The sequence below is a fragment of the Girardinichthys multiradiatus genome, chromosome 19 (genome assembly GCF_021462225.1).
Source record: "Girardinichthys multiradiatus isolate DD_20200921_A chromosome 19, DD_fGirMul_XY1, whole genome shotgun sequence".
In the NCBI taxonomy this organism is placed as follows: domain Eukaryota; kingdom Metazoa; phylum Chordata; class Actinopteri; order Cyprinodontiformes; family Goodeidae; genus Girardinichthys; species Girardinichthys multiradiatus.
The window spans coordinates 22,147,873-22,163,322 of record NC_061811.1 but is presented as its reverse complement, the minus strand read 5'-3'; the positions used below and the strand labels follow the sequence as shown (position 1 = coordinate 22,163,322).

General features: G+C 38.4%; 2 protein-coding genes across 9 annotated transcripts in view; one reads left to right on the top strand and one right to left on the bottom strand.

The window, feature by feature from the left end:
* Positions 1–385: 385 nt before the first annotated feature.
* On the bottom strand, positions 386–2,268 carry c19h2orf50 (chromosome 19 C2orf50 homolog). The gene is made up of 3 exons (XM_047345733.1): positions 1,903–2,268; positions 1,755–1,794; positions 386–1,573 (listed from the first exon to the last, which is right to left on the bottom strand). Exons 1-3 carry the CDS (start codon positions 2,124–2,126, stop codon positions 1,373–1,375), a joined length of 465 nt encoding a protein of 154 aa, XP_047201689.1. The 5' UTR covers positions 2,127–2,268; the 3' UTR covers positions 386–1,372.
* Positions 2,032–15,450, top strand: part of LOC124855710 (CAP-Gly domain-containing linker protein 4-like) — a 78,416-nt gene continuing 64,997 nt past the window's right edge. For 6 of the 8 annotated variants that reach the window (XM_047345731.1, XM_047345729.1, XM_047345732.1 and 3 more), the window contains exons 1-7: positions 2,032–2,168; positions 3,272–3,411; positions 7,324–7,470; positions 8,488–8,627; positions 11,809–11,902; positions 12,042–12,203; positions 12,975–13,093. In XM_047345731.1, coding sequence (XP_047201687.1) covers positions 7,344–7,470; positions 8,488–8,627; positions 11,809–11,902; positions 12,042–12,203; positions 12,975–13,093 — 642 coding nt within the window. In that variant the 5' untranslated portion in view covers positions 2,032–2,168; positions 3,272–3,411; positions 7,324–7,343. Of the gene's footprint in view, positions 2,275–3,271; positions 3,412–7,323; positions 7,471–8,487; positions 8,628–11,808; positions 11,903–12,041; positions 12,204–12,974; positions 13,094–15,450 lie in introns of all 8 variants that reach the window. The other 2 variants (XM_047345726.1, XM_047345728.1) reach the window with 2 other exon arrangements.

Genomic DNA, 15,450 nt, shown 5'->3' with positions numbered 1-15,450 from the left:
AACAAACTATACTGAAAAGTACTCTTTGTGAATCCCTTTATTGATACAAGTAAAATAACATTTGAATCCTTTCAAACTGTGTTATCCAAAGAAAGAGGAACAAGATAAGCTTTTGTGACTGGTGGCTGAGAAACAAAGTGCCCACAGATCCAAGTGAAGACAAGTTCTGTGCTACGTTTACATGTCTGAAATGTGTTGTCTGAAAACTGGATCATTCTGTGAGTTTAGGAGACATTTTGTGTCTGAACTCATCATAGCTCAGAGTAATTTGCTTTGTCTGAATCTAATAGTGCACAAAGAATAGAGTGAACAAGTAAAGAAGCCACCAAAAACCAAAGAAAAGATTTGAAAGGTTTTTAGAAAAGACAAATTAGGATTTTAGCAGTGTCCTTTAAATATTTATATTCTCTTTATAGGTCACAGCAAATAAAATCCCTATATTTTTCTAATAGTGACTAACAATTTTCCTTTAAATGTAGAAAAAAGCTACATAATGCTGTTCTTTTCCTAAAACAATGTAATCAAAAATATGAGAAATAAAATAGCAGAGGCATCCAGGAAGTAGAAAATCACCTGCACGTATAGGATTCGCATACAATAAGTGTATTCACATTGCTTTGCTAACGTATTAAACTTCTTTACGTTTTGTCATGTTGCAACCACAAATATCAATGTATTTTGTGTCATAGGCCAGCACAAATCTATACATAACCGTGAAGCAGAAATAAAAACTGACAGGCCGGGCCAGATAGAGCATTAATCTGCTAAACAGCAATCCTTGAAGAAAACCTGTTAAAAGCTGCAAAAGACTTAAAGCAGGGGCGAAGGTTCACTTCCCAGTAAGACATGCCTAAATGTACACCCAGACCTACAAGGAAGTTGTTTAAAATCTAATTAAGAAACTATGACAACACTTGAAACTTGATGTGCAAAGATGCTTTCTTAAACAAACACAATGGAAGTTAGTAGTTGTAATGTGAAAAAATGTGCAAAAGCAATGTATCCATTGATTTACAGCCACGTTGCAGTTCTTTTTGTTCGTTCACCTTCATGGAGTCCCTGTTGAATCCACAGTCCTTCGGCAGCGAGCAGACAGTGGTGATACAACCTTTCACTCATCTAAATTAGCTCAGGTATCTTTTTAAGCACTCTGCAAAGCTCAGATGACATGAAACTGATCTGTCTGTAATCTATTTTCTCAGTCTGCAGAGGCTTTGCTTTTGAATTCCTGATGCTGTTCTCCCTTTCCATACAAAATGTAAATGTATCTCAGGAGGAAATGAGAAATTAATAGACACAGGACAAAAAAAAAAAAAAAAAGACTTGTTAATGCTTATAGTCTTTAATAAAAACTCCAGCACAGCCCCCTGCTTTAACATGGCTGCATCTCCAGGTCTGAGGTCTTCCTGCATCTCTGGCTTCCAGGCCAGAGAATCAACCAGTCCCGTCCGATCATGTCCCTCCCCAGAGGCGTGAGCTGTCTGCTGCCGTAAATCTGATTGGAGGTTTTGGGGAAGCTACCAGAGAAGAATGAGATGTTGTTGGGTAAAGGCTTCTCCTCCTTTGGCCCACCCTGCAAAACATCCACAAGTGGTGTCATAGTGGATGAGGGATGGCAAATTGCACACTATTTGAAAACTGCAGCTTCAGACCTCCATATTTTGGCGCTCTTTTATGTACATTTAGTAAAATATCTTTAAATCCTGGTTTTAAAATTAAAGTCTTGAAAAATGCAGAGGCCGTTTTTTCCTTACCAGTGTATCAAATTTCAGAAGAAAGCCCCAGGTCTTCTCCCTGCGAACCACAGGGTTTTGGTTAAAGTGATTTGGCTCCATTTCAAACGGATCTGTGCAGGTTTGTAAGTAACAAGCAGTCTCTCTCCCTCACACACTATCAGCTCACCATTGCAGGGCTTGTCTCCTCTCTTTGGACACCAGATCTTTCCACACTTGGTCCTGTTTTGCAGGATTTTTCCAGTATGCGTCATTGCGCGCATCTGCATTCTCTCCTGGGTCACGTGTCCTGCGGTCCGTTCTTAAGTGGCTCGTTGCGGGCCTGGCGTCCTTCGGTTGCTCGGGGAACCGATAAGCTGCTGATGACACCTGCTTGACGCTCTTTAAGTCCATTTTGACGGTGACACCGCGGCTTTTTGCCCTCGTTTGCTGCAGGTTGTAAAAACTATCGAAAATGACACAAATCACGGCCCGTTTTGTTTACGTAGGGGAGAGTGGGGTGATTTGTGCCAGTTGGGAAGTTGTGCCACCCCGTTTATAGGTAACCATAGAAATAGGTCATGTGACCATACATTTTTGAAGAGTTAGCCATTTCACTCATCTGCAAAATAGAGTCATTGCTTTAGAGGGAAGCACATTTTAGTTCAAAAACATTTTTTTGCCTTTCAAAGTAGAATTTATATAACCAAGATTTTTTTTATTGTAGTGTCTGAACAGGTATAGACTAGTTGGAAAACATTTTACGCAAGTTTTTGTGCTTTATTAAGCCACACTATGGGTCTATAGCATAATGTCAGCGCAAAACTGATGGATAATGCATTTTTTCTAAAATGGTGGGGTTGGGTTAATTTGTGCCAGTGGTATAACTCACCACCACTTGTGAATATTTTATTGTAATTTGTAGAGGGCAGTTGTTATAGAACCCTTAAACAGGATGAAAACCAGCAGTCATGAAGAGGACCATAAGATAAAAATGGCAACAGGCTTCAGCAATTTTTCAGAGCTCTGAATGTTTTCCTTTTCATTTTTCAAGAAGACTTTTACATAGGTCTCAACAGTTATGGTTTCTGGGACCAGGGTCATAGCATCAGCCGATCAGGCAGGAATTCAGCTTTTTCAAAACCCCCACATCAAGAAAACACAAACAAAAACAAAACAATTAACCTAAAATCCTGACCTTTTATGGGGTATCCTTGTTGAGGGTGTAAGTTACAGCTGTTGAGTCAGCAGTCTTCCCCATGATTATGTGGACAGTAGCATAATATGTATGTATTTTATTGTCCTTAAGTAATATTTAAATTTCCTAAGAATCTGAATATTGGGGGTTCACTAGCTGTAAGCTATAATAATCAAAATTAAAAGAAATAAACGCTTGAAATGGATTGCTCTTTATGTAATTAATTTAATTCACTTTTTGGATTAAATCACTGACTTTTATATTATATTATGTACTGAGATGTACCTGTAGTATTTTTCCTGCTTGCCTTTAGTAAAGTCTGTATTTTGATCCATTTTATTTCTGAATGCTTTTATTTTAGCACCGGAAGTCAACAATGGCAGCTTTTACTCTGAAGGGTAAATGCCCAAACAGGAACCGTTAGGACTGAGGGAAAATAATCCGCTAGTACTAGCGCTGTGGTCATTGTACTGATGAACTGAAACCGGCCGATAAACCCAGGTAAGATTGATATTTATATTTAAATTAATCCGCCATTAACGTTAGATTTAAATTAGTTTCTGCTCAACAGGGACATTATTTTTCAGAAGACAGACGCATTCTTGGATCGGTGTTTGTTCTTCTTGGGGAACACTAATTTAAGGAGCTAACAGCAGAGTGTGTAAAAGGACTTTAACAACTTTTTCTTGCATATTTTCAGTAAAAGCACCGAGTCCTCACTGCTTATCGTACCTAAGTATCCGCTGGTGCACCATTAGCATTAAGGTGTAGTTTGTCTGTCAGAGGCTGAGCCATCAGCTTATTGGGGACATATGCTAACAAGCTAACCTTCAGAGTAAACTAACTTGTATCCGTATTTAATTTAGAAGAACAGTTCTCAGTCATTTCCTCTGCTTTCAGAACCGTAGAAAAAGGTGAGATAAGCGAGGGGTAAATCTCGAGGAGGCTGACCTCTTCAGGTCGTTATGTTGTGTTTGCTAACGTCAGGTTTATTATTAAACAAATATAAAAATCTCCAGAACCTCAGGCCAATGCCCGATAACGAGCTGTTTAAGTATGACGTGATTAATTTTGATCCACGGGATGTCCACAGGTGTTCTCAATGATCCCAGTTGATTGGACCTGTTCAGACTGGAGTTGGGTGGAGCAGCTGCTACTAAAATGATGGGGCGAACACCTGTATCAAACCGTTTTATAAAGTCTCCCAGAGCCACTGTCCCCCAACGTTTAGATGCATACCTGTTCCAGCCCACCTGATTGAAATAAATGGCTCATTACCAGGCCTCTGCAGAACATGCTGAGCAGGTAATTGATTCAGGTATGCTGGAGCATCCATGCCCCTAAAGGTTGGAGAACAGTGTCCCGTTTCTTGTTTTAGGTCAGTAACACGGAAAAATCAAAAAAAGAAATCAGCCAAGATAACAGAGAATTTTGAACCTCCCTAAGTCTTGTTCCTCTTCAAGTACAACTTGCTGATGTGTTAAAAAAATTATATAAACACCAAAGAAATGTTGGGCCATCATACTATTCAGGACAAAAAAAAAAAACACATTTTCTTTTGTGAAATTTGCATTTTAATCCTGATACAAGAAGCAAAAGATGACGTAAAGGTGCTGGCTGAAGCTGTCAGGGTCCACAGTGAAATAGGACCAGTACTGACATGGGTTGAAAGGCCATTCAGAGATCAAGAAGCCATTACTCTAAAAGCAGTGTGAACTAGGCTATTATTACAATATGAGAAAGATGAAGGTGCAATGTTAGTGTTTAAATCAAATTTTGAAGAAAGTAACAAACAGATTCTCATGATTCTGCTATTTAGCAAAAACAAAAACAAAAAAAAAAAATATATTTTAGTAATCCTAACTGACCTAAACCAGGAAAAGTGTAGTCTTAGTTAATGTCAGACAGTGAGGAACAAATGTTTTTATGCAGTTTGTAAACATCTGGTATCAACTGTATATAGAGCACTTACGTCATAGAAAATGTTGTTTCAATGCTGTATCAAGTACAAATAAGAAAAATAAAAGAAAGTAAAAAAAGAAAATAATGTGTGTATATATATATGTATATATATATATATATTTAAACATAAGAAATATAAAACAAAGTTAGATTTTTTATATTTAGCTTATTAGTACATTTTATGTACAAAAAAGCACATGAATTTTGGGTTTTCATGAGCTGAATGCCAAAATCATCCGTATTAAGACAATAAAAGACCTGAAATATTTCAGGTAGTGTGCAATGAATCTAAAATATATGAATGTTAAATTTTCATCATGACATTATGGAAAATAATGAACTTTATCACAATATGCTAATATTTTGAGAAGGACCTGTATATCTTGATGAAAAATCCCACAAATTTTCAAGAATAGTAATGACGTCAAATTTAATCAAACCTGATTCTTAGATGCATTCGGGAATGTTGTTAGCGGATTGTTAATGTTCGTGCAGCATTCTTATTAGATTCTTTTAAATCGCACTGAACTCTTGACATTATCTGTGTGAATCAAGCCAAATCTCACTATTTATCATTATATTGTCGTAACTTAATCTTACGGTGTCACTGGCTGCACCCAAATATGTGAAAAATTCTAAGAATCCTCATGAATCCGACATTTTCACAATTCTTGGCGATTGTTGTTATTTGTGGAATAGTGGCTTTAGCCAGACTCAGCATTGACTCGGAGAAGCTTCTCAGTAACTTCATGAGGTGGTGATCAACCCCCGCCAGGGGAATTTAGAAACATGTCTTATCTATTAGAAGCTGCTTAAAGAAATCCATTCTAGATTTGTTTTCATAGTAAGATGTTCCAAAACACTCAATAAAATGTCTACCTGTCTGGAACCAAACGTGTGCAATTTACAATTTACAACAAATGCTATCTCAAGGCACTTTATAAGTTTTATACATACAGATGTATAAAATCAAATCAGTTCCTATTTTATTATATAAATTTCAATTTGACCCTAATTATAATACAATGCAGTAAAATTCAGTTTGCAATAGCAGTTAAATGTAAGGTAAAATGTTTTCTTTATGAGGATGACCAGTTAGTCCTCAACGACCAGTTGGCCGTTTCAACAGTCTTGGTCAGATGAGTGAAAGGTGTGCATCCTGTGTATGTAAAAAGTCTGATTGCTGAGGTTCCATAACTCTGCTAAGTAGTCCAAAAGCTATTGCCATTCAGTTACTGTTTACTGTAGGGGTTAAAGTTTGGTAAATCTAGGTGTAAAAACACTCGAGTTTTAAGTTGTCAGTTATATTTAAATTTCTTATGTTATCAAGTAAATTAAATATACGATGTTAGATAAGTTATTAAAATAATTTTTTAATTCATGTAGGTCATAAATGGATATTAACCATTAACCCTAATTTATGAACGTTGAAACATTTTTTCAGGTTGGTGCTAAACATTGCTGAGCTGGAAGCTCTGCTGTTCTGAAGGCAAACAGATGCAAAAGGAAGCATTGATTTCAACAGGCATAAAATGGAATGATTGAAATATTCAATACGAACAAAACGCCACATATTTTAGATTTATTTTGTTGACAATATCCTGTAGTATGAAAATTTGCTCATCTATTTTCTTGTGTGGATTTGTGTATTTGTTCCTGAATGAGGTGAAAAATAATTGTGTAAAAGTCTTTACCTTTGGATGCTTCAGCAGCCTGCCTACTGGCTATAACTGGGAATTAGAAAGGCCTTTATTGTGACAGACAGCCCTAACCACGTCCACTGCCCTTTTGCGCAGTGTTTTTTTGCACTGTCACCCTACAGTCACATTCCCTGCATTGTGGATCTTATGTCTGACAAATCAGTTGAGTTGGCAGTGAGGTCAGTGGGGCACATGTGAGAGTGAAACTCCATCTTGGGAGATCAGAGGTTAGACCGCCGTGGCTTTAAAGTGGTGCAGACTGTAAATAGCAACTGGACCTAGTAGTCAGAGGATCAACGGGGTGTAAACGGAAAGAGTGAGTTGTTTATTGGAGATCAAAGTGACAGAAATCAGTTTACTTGAGAAATTATTTTTGGAATGATTTTGGTTGGATGTTCTGCTCATCTATTGGACCCAGTCTGTGTCTCTTGATCTTTAGCTTAGCTCAACTGAGTGACTCTCATGGAGATCATGAAGGAAGGGGATAATGGAGAAGAAAACAGTAAGTGTTGGGCTGTGTGTGAATCTGTGCTTGTAGTTGATTTGTAGCGTTGTTTCTGTCTCCAACTTCTACAGTGTTTCTCCTGCAGCTTCCATGTTTGAACGTTAGGCCAGTAGTTTAAAAAAAGGCTTATTTTGTTTAAAAGGCTTCAAGTGGATCAAGTGAAAGCTTCAATGTGCTAAATCTGGTTTTTATTGAGAGAAAAGACCTACTTGTGTTCTCAGAATAGACTTTCTAATATTGTTCCAGCCGCGGGCCCTGAAGGGGAGATGACAAAGGAGGATATTTCAGAGCCTGCTGAAGGAGACACTGCCCTGGGCTCTTACACAAGAAATGCTCCCCATCAGCGGGCTGTTATCCACCAGGTGGCCTCTGCACCCATGCCCAATGACTGTGGTGAGGATCTACACATGCACGCGCTCCGTACATCCTGGATTTAGGTCATTCTGAAAAAGATAAAACTAGTGACTTGATTGGTGGCATGAAGGGGTTTTTACTCTAGTCACATCTAAGGATTGAGTGGCTTAAAAATATAAACATAGTTGGGTTGAATTATAAGATAAAAATAAAACCTCCCAGAACAAACAAAACCTACCTAGTTATTGCTTAAAGTGGCTCTTAAGTGATAAAATGCCAGGTTTTTATGATGTGGAAAAGAGATGATGGAAAAATCAGCTTATAACTTTTTCCAAATGTAACGTGACATTTAGCCGGAACATTTCAACTGAAAAACAAATGTCAGAAAAAAATGTAAGAAAAGCGTTTTTTTAAAAGCAGCTCTTTCCTTGTTGAATAATGTGAAAACCCCTAAGCTAATACTTTATTGAAGCATCTTTTGATTAACTTTCAGCATTCACTCTTATTTAATACCAGTCAAGAGCTCTATACAGTATTCCTTACGTGCCACTTTATGTTGGTCTCTCACATGACATCCTAATAAAATACATTAAATGTGTGCTGTACCTTAAGAAAATATGAAAAACTGTGAGGATGCGAATACTTTTGGCAAGCGATGTACATTTTCTAAATTCTTCAAGTATACTCGTCTTCAAAATACACACTCCAGACATCTTACAATTATTACTCGGCCAGTTATCTACTAATGCCTCTAGTAGATAATGGAGGCATTCAAGGCCCCTCAAAGGCAATTATTCCCAACGTGTAAAGTGTACCTTGCTACCTGCTTGTCTGTACTTGGTGGTCACCAAACATGTACCTTTGGTGACTGGAGGCTGAGCATTAACGCTCCCTAGAATGTAATGCTGTGGGAAAATCAAATGTGTCAGTTTTTAAACCGGTTAAATCATGGGGATAATGTTGGTTTGTCAACCACAGCATCTGGTGTAAAGATAGCAGAGGTGGTTCTACTGATTACTGCTAGGTCATTGTTGTTGTCTCCCTCTTTTCCTCCAGAGTTTTCTTTCTTTGACCCATCTGAGCCGCAGTGCAAAGAAATTCTTCAGGATCCCAACACCACCATACCTGAGCTGTTTGCAGTCCTCAGGCAATGGGTACCCCAGGTTCAGAAAAACATTGACATCATTGGCATCGAGGTGAGTGTTTGTTTAGTAAATGTTTAATCCTCCCTCTGTTGTATTCTGAAATTCTGTAGATGATAACAGTGCAGGAAGATGGTTTAAACTCAGGCTCAAACTTAGACATGAGCTGTTTGATGGTGTTAAGAATGACCACAGTTTGAAAATAGAGATATAGAGATAGATATTAGCAATGATCATACTGTTTAATTGAATCGGGGAAATAAGATTATTGTTATAACAATTGTGATCTATTATGTTACCAATTAACTATAATTGGCAAGTTGCTGTTCAAACAAGTTTTTCTATTGTTTTTTCCATGACAGAATGAATAAAGATTTAAAAATTTCAAGTACTGTTGAATACAATCATTGCGTCCTATTTAGATGTATAGTTACACTACTTAAAGTAACTGGTGTATGGAAGAAGCTTTTTAAAAATTGATAACTTGGGGTGTATTCACACTAGGAAAGTTTGTTGGTCCACTTGTTTGGTCCGGACTAAAAGCAGACTTTATTTTTTTCGTTTGATGTCGAATCTTTTTGCAAGTGAGCTAAAACTTGCAAACACAGCCAGATGTGTGATGATCATTGCTTTCATTGGACAGGAATGACTAGAGCAGGACAGATCACAGACTGGGAAATGGAGGAACACTTATTACGGAAGTCCTCAATTTCTGTTCTGCATATCTGTGCAGTTACTACAGCTGCAAAATCATTGTGCCTTTAGATAACTTTGGCAAAGTTTTTTTCTGTTCAGTGTGGCATTGTTCGGGAGACGACTCAAACCCCCTCTCTTTCAATCCCTCACTAAACATGCTGAACACATCTGCATTTTTGTTTGTTTCTTTTAGCGATGGGTTATGTGTGCATCTGCACCAATATCGAGGAGGCAGAGTGTCTCCTCGTTGCTCCAGGTCTGTCCACGGTTCATTGTTTGTAGCATCCATGAGGTAATAGCGTTAGCAACATTGAAGGACAAATTTTCCCCATGATGTCCTGCTTCTGTGGCTCGTTAAGTCCAAACAGGAATATGTTTCCTTTAGTTGGGTCGGATTGAGGCCGGTTCATATTCACACCAAAAGCAAACTGCACCAGACTCTGTTTAGAAGTGGACCGAAACCACCTCAAAAAGTGGGTCTTGGTCCAGTTGCTTGCTCTGGACCACGGTTCGCTTGAGTGTATTCACACCTTCACAAAAGGTCCGAACCAAGAGGGGAAAATAGCTCTGGTTCGTTTAAAGTGGGGCCAGACGTGGCAGGTTTGAATACACTCCAAGTTTGCTGTTCTTGTTGGTCTATGAAGAGCAGATGGCTAAATAGGTATAATATAAACTGCAATGAGCTTGTTTACCTATGAACCTCTAAATTTAGCAGGTGTTTACCATATTTTTGCTAAAGTTTCTGTATCAAAACTATAAATGCAAAAGAAAACATTGTTATTATTATTATTGCACTAATAAATAATACATTTTAGCAGCAGTAAGAATAGTTGCTCTTTTTTCTTTTAATATAAAGCAGTAAGATCATGTTGTACATTATTGTTTAAAATTTAGTGTTGATACCATAATGCTGTGAAACCATGGTAGTTACTCAAGCTCATCAATCCGTGAGAATCTCATACTGGCCCATACGTCCATAGATTATAATATTTACACTTACAACTGTTCACAATTCTAATCGGGTAATCAAGACCCATAAACACTACCTGGCAAAATCAAAATGCCACAGGGTTTAAGAAGTGAGTTTGACAAGGCGTTTGTTGTTTCAGTAGAAAATACTGGCTGTAAGCACAACTATGCGGCACATTGAACTACTTAATGTCAGGGACAATTGATAATAAACTAAACAGTGGAAAAATAACAGATGTTGACTTGGTATTATTCCAATGCTGATTCTACCTTTTCCTTCATTTTTAAAACCTGTTGATTTTTCTTTTAAGACGCTGATTGAAAGCAGAACTAGCTCTTGAATTTTAAACATGACTTTGCAGTGTGTTTGATTGTTGGTTCTTGGTCTCCATGAATTTGCCTCAAGATTCCGATGAAACCAATTCTTTACTCTGGGCGAGCTAAACGTTGGTGCTGAGATGGCACCAGTTTTCACTGGAACTGGTTTGATGAAAACATCCCATGGATAAACAGATTGAGGATTCATCAGCAATAATAAGGGTTTAAGATGAGTGTGTCTCGCAGGTGGAGGATGTTTCTGTTTCCTCCTGGATGTGCCACCTCTGCGACCAAGTCTAATATAGATATTTTAATTATAGACTTCCAGTATAAGACAGACTCCTGTCATCTGCAGAAATACTCGGATGATTCTGCAGTCGTGGGGTGGATCAGAGATGGACAAGAAGCTGAGTACAGAGAGCTGGTGGACCTCTTTGTGGCATGGTGTGGAAACAATCATCTCATTTTGAACGTGAATAAAACAAAGGAGATGATTGTAGATTTTATGAGAAACAAGAATAGGTCAAAAACTATTTCTATCATGGGAGAAGAAGTGGAGGTAGTGGAGGAAGAGTATAAATACCTCTGTGTTCACCTGGACAACAGACTAGAGTGGAGATGCAACTGTGAAGACATCTACATAAAGGGACAGAGCAGACAAAGAAGGATTCTTCATAACATGAAGAACATTATGGAGAACTCTGAGCATCCTCTTCATGAGACTGTCCTACAACAACAGAGTGTCTTCAGTCAGAGGCTTCTTCAGATCTGCTGTAAGACAGAGCGCTACAGGAGATCCTTCCTGCCCACAGCCATCAGCATCTACAAAGACTCTGAGGAAACCTGCATAATATGAACTACAACAACATTTAATTTCCCTTTCGGATGAATAAAGCATTTTTGAATTGAATGGTATATAAGTTGAAAACAATGGATAGACTGGATTTCTTACCCAATCACCCACAAACCCTTTCTATCAACACTTATTAAAAATACTGGCATTGCAGTAAATTGCATGAAGAAACTTTCCTCTTAAGGGATTTTTTCCCCCCTCTTGCATACCTTTTTCATTTTATTGGAGAAAATAATGCATTTTTTGATATCCCTGTTGGTGACTAAATTTAAAAATGTGTGCCATTATAAGAGGACTATTTCATTTTCAGTCCACTGTCCCTGAGTTTCACTGTTATTCCATATTCCTTCAGTGACACAAGGCTCTTTGTGGCTCATTGAACCTTGTGTCTTTGCACAGATTCTGAAGAGAGGTTGTGGTGTGAATGATCGAGATGGTTTGACAGATATGAGCCTTCTGCACTACTGTTGTAAGGCCGGCGCCCCTGGAATTGGTTAGTACTAACTTTCAGTTTCTTACAAATCTCCATTCATATCTCCATTCCCTTGTTAAACTCTCCATTTTACCAAGTGTTTGTTTGTCAACAAATTCTTTAACAAAAACTCAACAGAGCTTTGTGTTTCTCCTCTTAGGTGATGCAGAAACAGCAGCTAGCTTTGCCCGGCAGCTCCTTGCCTTGGGTGCTGACCCCAACCTTCGCTCACGCTGGACTAACATGAGGGCGCTGCATTACGCTGCCTATTTTGACGTGCCCCAGCTCGTCGGTGTGATGCTACAAGCCTCTGAGCCTGGAGGTAAGAGCAGAGAACTGCTGCCTTAGAAGAGAGGGGAAGGTTGTGGCAACAGTCGGTGCAGGGCAGGCATTTCTATTTTAAGCACCAACTGCCACAGGGATTAAAACCGTAGCAGTTTATTTTCTTGCTGTGGTAAACATTCTGGGTTGTAAGTTCTTTAGCTGCATCCACAGGTGAATGAAGGCAGCAGATGGTGGTGCTGTCGTATTTTATTTCAAAGCTTGTTTGGTATAAATAGAAGTTTTTTTCTTATGCATTGATTAAATAATCCAGCATCTGAGGTTTGCCACAAGCCATGTAGGGGATAAAGCAGACATGTGTATCTCGTCTCATCTCTGGTCAGAAGAGACCAAAATTGAAGTTTCTGGCCCACATAATGAATGTGTGGTGGAAAATTAACATCCCATATTCCATCCCTTGGGAAAATGGTGGAGGTTGCTGATCCCCTAAATTGTGTTTAAGGGTATCAGACTAAAGGGTGCTGAAAACTAAACGGTGCTGAATACAAATACAATCCACAGTTTTCACATTTCTCACAAAAAAAAAGCTGTGTATCCATTTACTTTAACTACACTATTATGCACTGCTTTCTGTTGGTCTATCACAGAAATGTTAAATAAAATACATGTTTGTGGTTATGAAATGGTAAAAACATTGAAGAGGTATGAATACTTTTGCAAGGAATTGTAACGGGAAAAGCTCAGCTCTGTGCTGTCTGGCCTGAAATTAAATTATATTTCTCTACCTCCATCTCTACCTTTTATACTGCAGAGGTTGATGCCACCTGCAGTGACTTTGACTTTGGCACAGCTCTTCACATTGCTGCATCCAACCTGTGCACATCGGTTGTCAAATGTCTGCTGGAGTTTGGAGCTAATCCAGCGTTCAAGGTAAGGGTTTTTCTTTCTGTATAATCACACACCACCAGACTTGACTCCTGAGTTCATGAATTATTTCAGCACACCATTGCAAATGTTTATTTGTTGTTGTTCAGAAAGGGAATTGAGTCTTTTTAATTCTTCATGACAAGGTCAGACAATTTCCAAGAAGGAATGAGAGACAGAGTATCAGAAGAGGTTTTGAAATGTCTGCTTTACTTATTTTGTATGTGAGCAGCAGTGAAATGGTTTCCTGTACAGGGCACTAGAAAAATTTTGTCAATGCTGTAAGAAGACTGCGTGAGGTTTTATGCTGAAAAGGCTGAACTGTTGCAGAAACTAAATTCAAGATGGTGCTGCGGAATGGTGCTGTAAATTTATAATCCAGTTTGAAAACTCATTAAATCCCTTGCAAAGTCAATGTGCTAATGTAAATGTTTAGCTTACTCTAGCTATTATTACAATATCTGCATGTTAGCACAGGTTAGCAAGGTCTCTGTGCTTTGCTAACGGTGGCGTATTAAAGGCCTTTCAGCTAACATAATTTTAGCATAGAACTGTTTTGCAACAGCATGTAAGATGCTTTTAGTACAGCAGATGGTGCAAGCTGATCTGAGCGAAAATGCTAATGTCTTCTTAGCTAAAATTTGCTAACTAAGCGCTTGAGGTTTAAATAGGTTTTCTAACTATAATTACAGGGAAGTGTGTAGTTGGCCTTAAACCAGTGCCTACAAGGTGTGGGAAGGAGTTTAAAGGGGACATATCTTACAAAAACCACTTTTTTAGCCCCTAAATACATTTTGTTGTGTACTTGGATTCTGTAGGAATGCCGAAAAGTTGAAAATAGTCTCCAGGTGCTGCGTAGATGTCTTTATTTTCTGTTTGGGTCATATTTTTCAGTCCGTTCAGTTTTCTCTATCCTCTGTTACGTTTTTTTGAACTGTTACGTCACAGTATTTGCTGCGGAACAGCTAAATAAGGTCATAGCCATCCGGCTGACCAATTAGCGTATTCGCCATTTTTATTTCTTGCTGCGATTTTGTAGTCCAAGCTCAAGTATGCCAACGCTGCAAGTAGATAAGTCTAAATCAGAGGAGTCAAACTCCAGTCCTCGAGGGCCGGTGTCCTGCAACTTTTAGATGGGTCCCTGCTTCAGCGTACCTGAATCAAATGTTTAAGTCATTAGCAGGACTCTGGAGAACTCTGCATACTGAGGAGATTATCCAGCCATTTGATTCAGTTGCAAGTAGCAAGACACTGGCCCTCGAGGACTGGAGTTTGACACTCCTGGTCTAAATGTTCTGTTGTTAACCCACACATTTCATTACAACGTCCCTCAGCAACAGAACCTCTTCGAAGTGCCTGGTTAAATTTTATTTTTCATGGAAATCTACCCACATCAGTGGGGAAATTCCCATTTTCCCCACTTCAAGGACAGGTGCCTTCAGCAACCTCCCCCAGTAGGATTTGCTGAAAGACTTCATCTGATTAGGGGTCAGTTCCTTCTGTCTATGAAAAAGGTGGACACATCAAAGCAGTAAGCTGCAAATAACGCTAAAATAACAACAAACTTTATTTTAGATATAAATTAATTGTGTTGATATGACTTCCTGGACATTGTTTTGATAGAAGTAGCGACGTGCCTTCTGCTTTTTTTTTTTTGCCTTCTGCTTATATTAGCACTGTGTGCTGCTTTTAGCTCCTTGAAGACGTAACCACACTGCGTGTTATTATATAAATATTATTAATCTATTAACAGTTTAGCATCGTTTTCACCTTTTTCTTGTCTTGTTTCTGCGCCCCTAGATAATTGTATCTGTTCTCAAACTACAAAAATGGCCGAACAGGTTAAAGTGCAGCGCTCTTTGACCTGGACGTGTGAAACCCCTAGACAGCAATTAAAGAGACGGCACCAACACTAGTTGCTCTCAGACACACCTCAGAACAGGGGTAAACTGGGAGACTGTTGAGCTACAATAACAATAACCAAAGCTTTGCAGTTCCACTTTTTATAGACCATAACTGAATGATTTAAATGTTACAAGGAAGAATTTAAAAACATGATATGTCGTCCTTAAAGCTTCCCCATTTATTTCTGTGGGAACGCTGTTTGGATAATATGTAATATAAAATTGTTTTTATTGATAATTTGCAAACGTCATACCTTTCATATCCTGAAAGAACTGAACATATTGACATTTTATTAGTTTAAATGGAGCAAAGATCGCAACACCAGTTAAAAATATGTGGTAAATGAAGCTTCTGCAGCGGGAACATCCCGGTTGTTTGAATGCGTAATAGAATTTACACAATAAAAGCAGTTGTTAAAAAGTTTTTTCTTTTACACCTTAAGAACAATACTTATATAC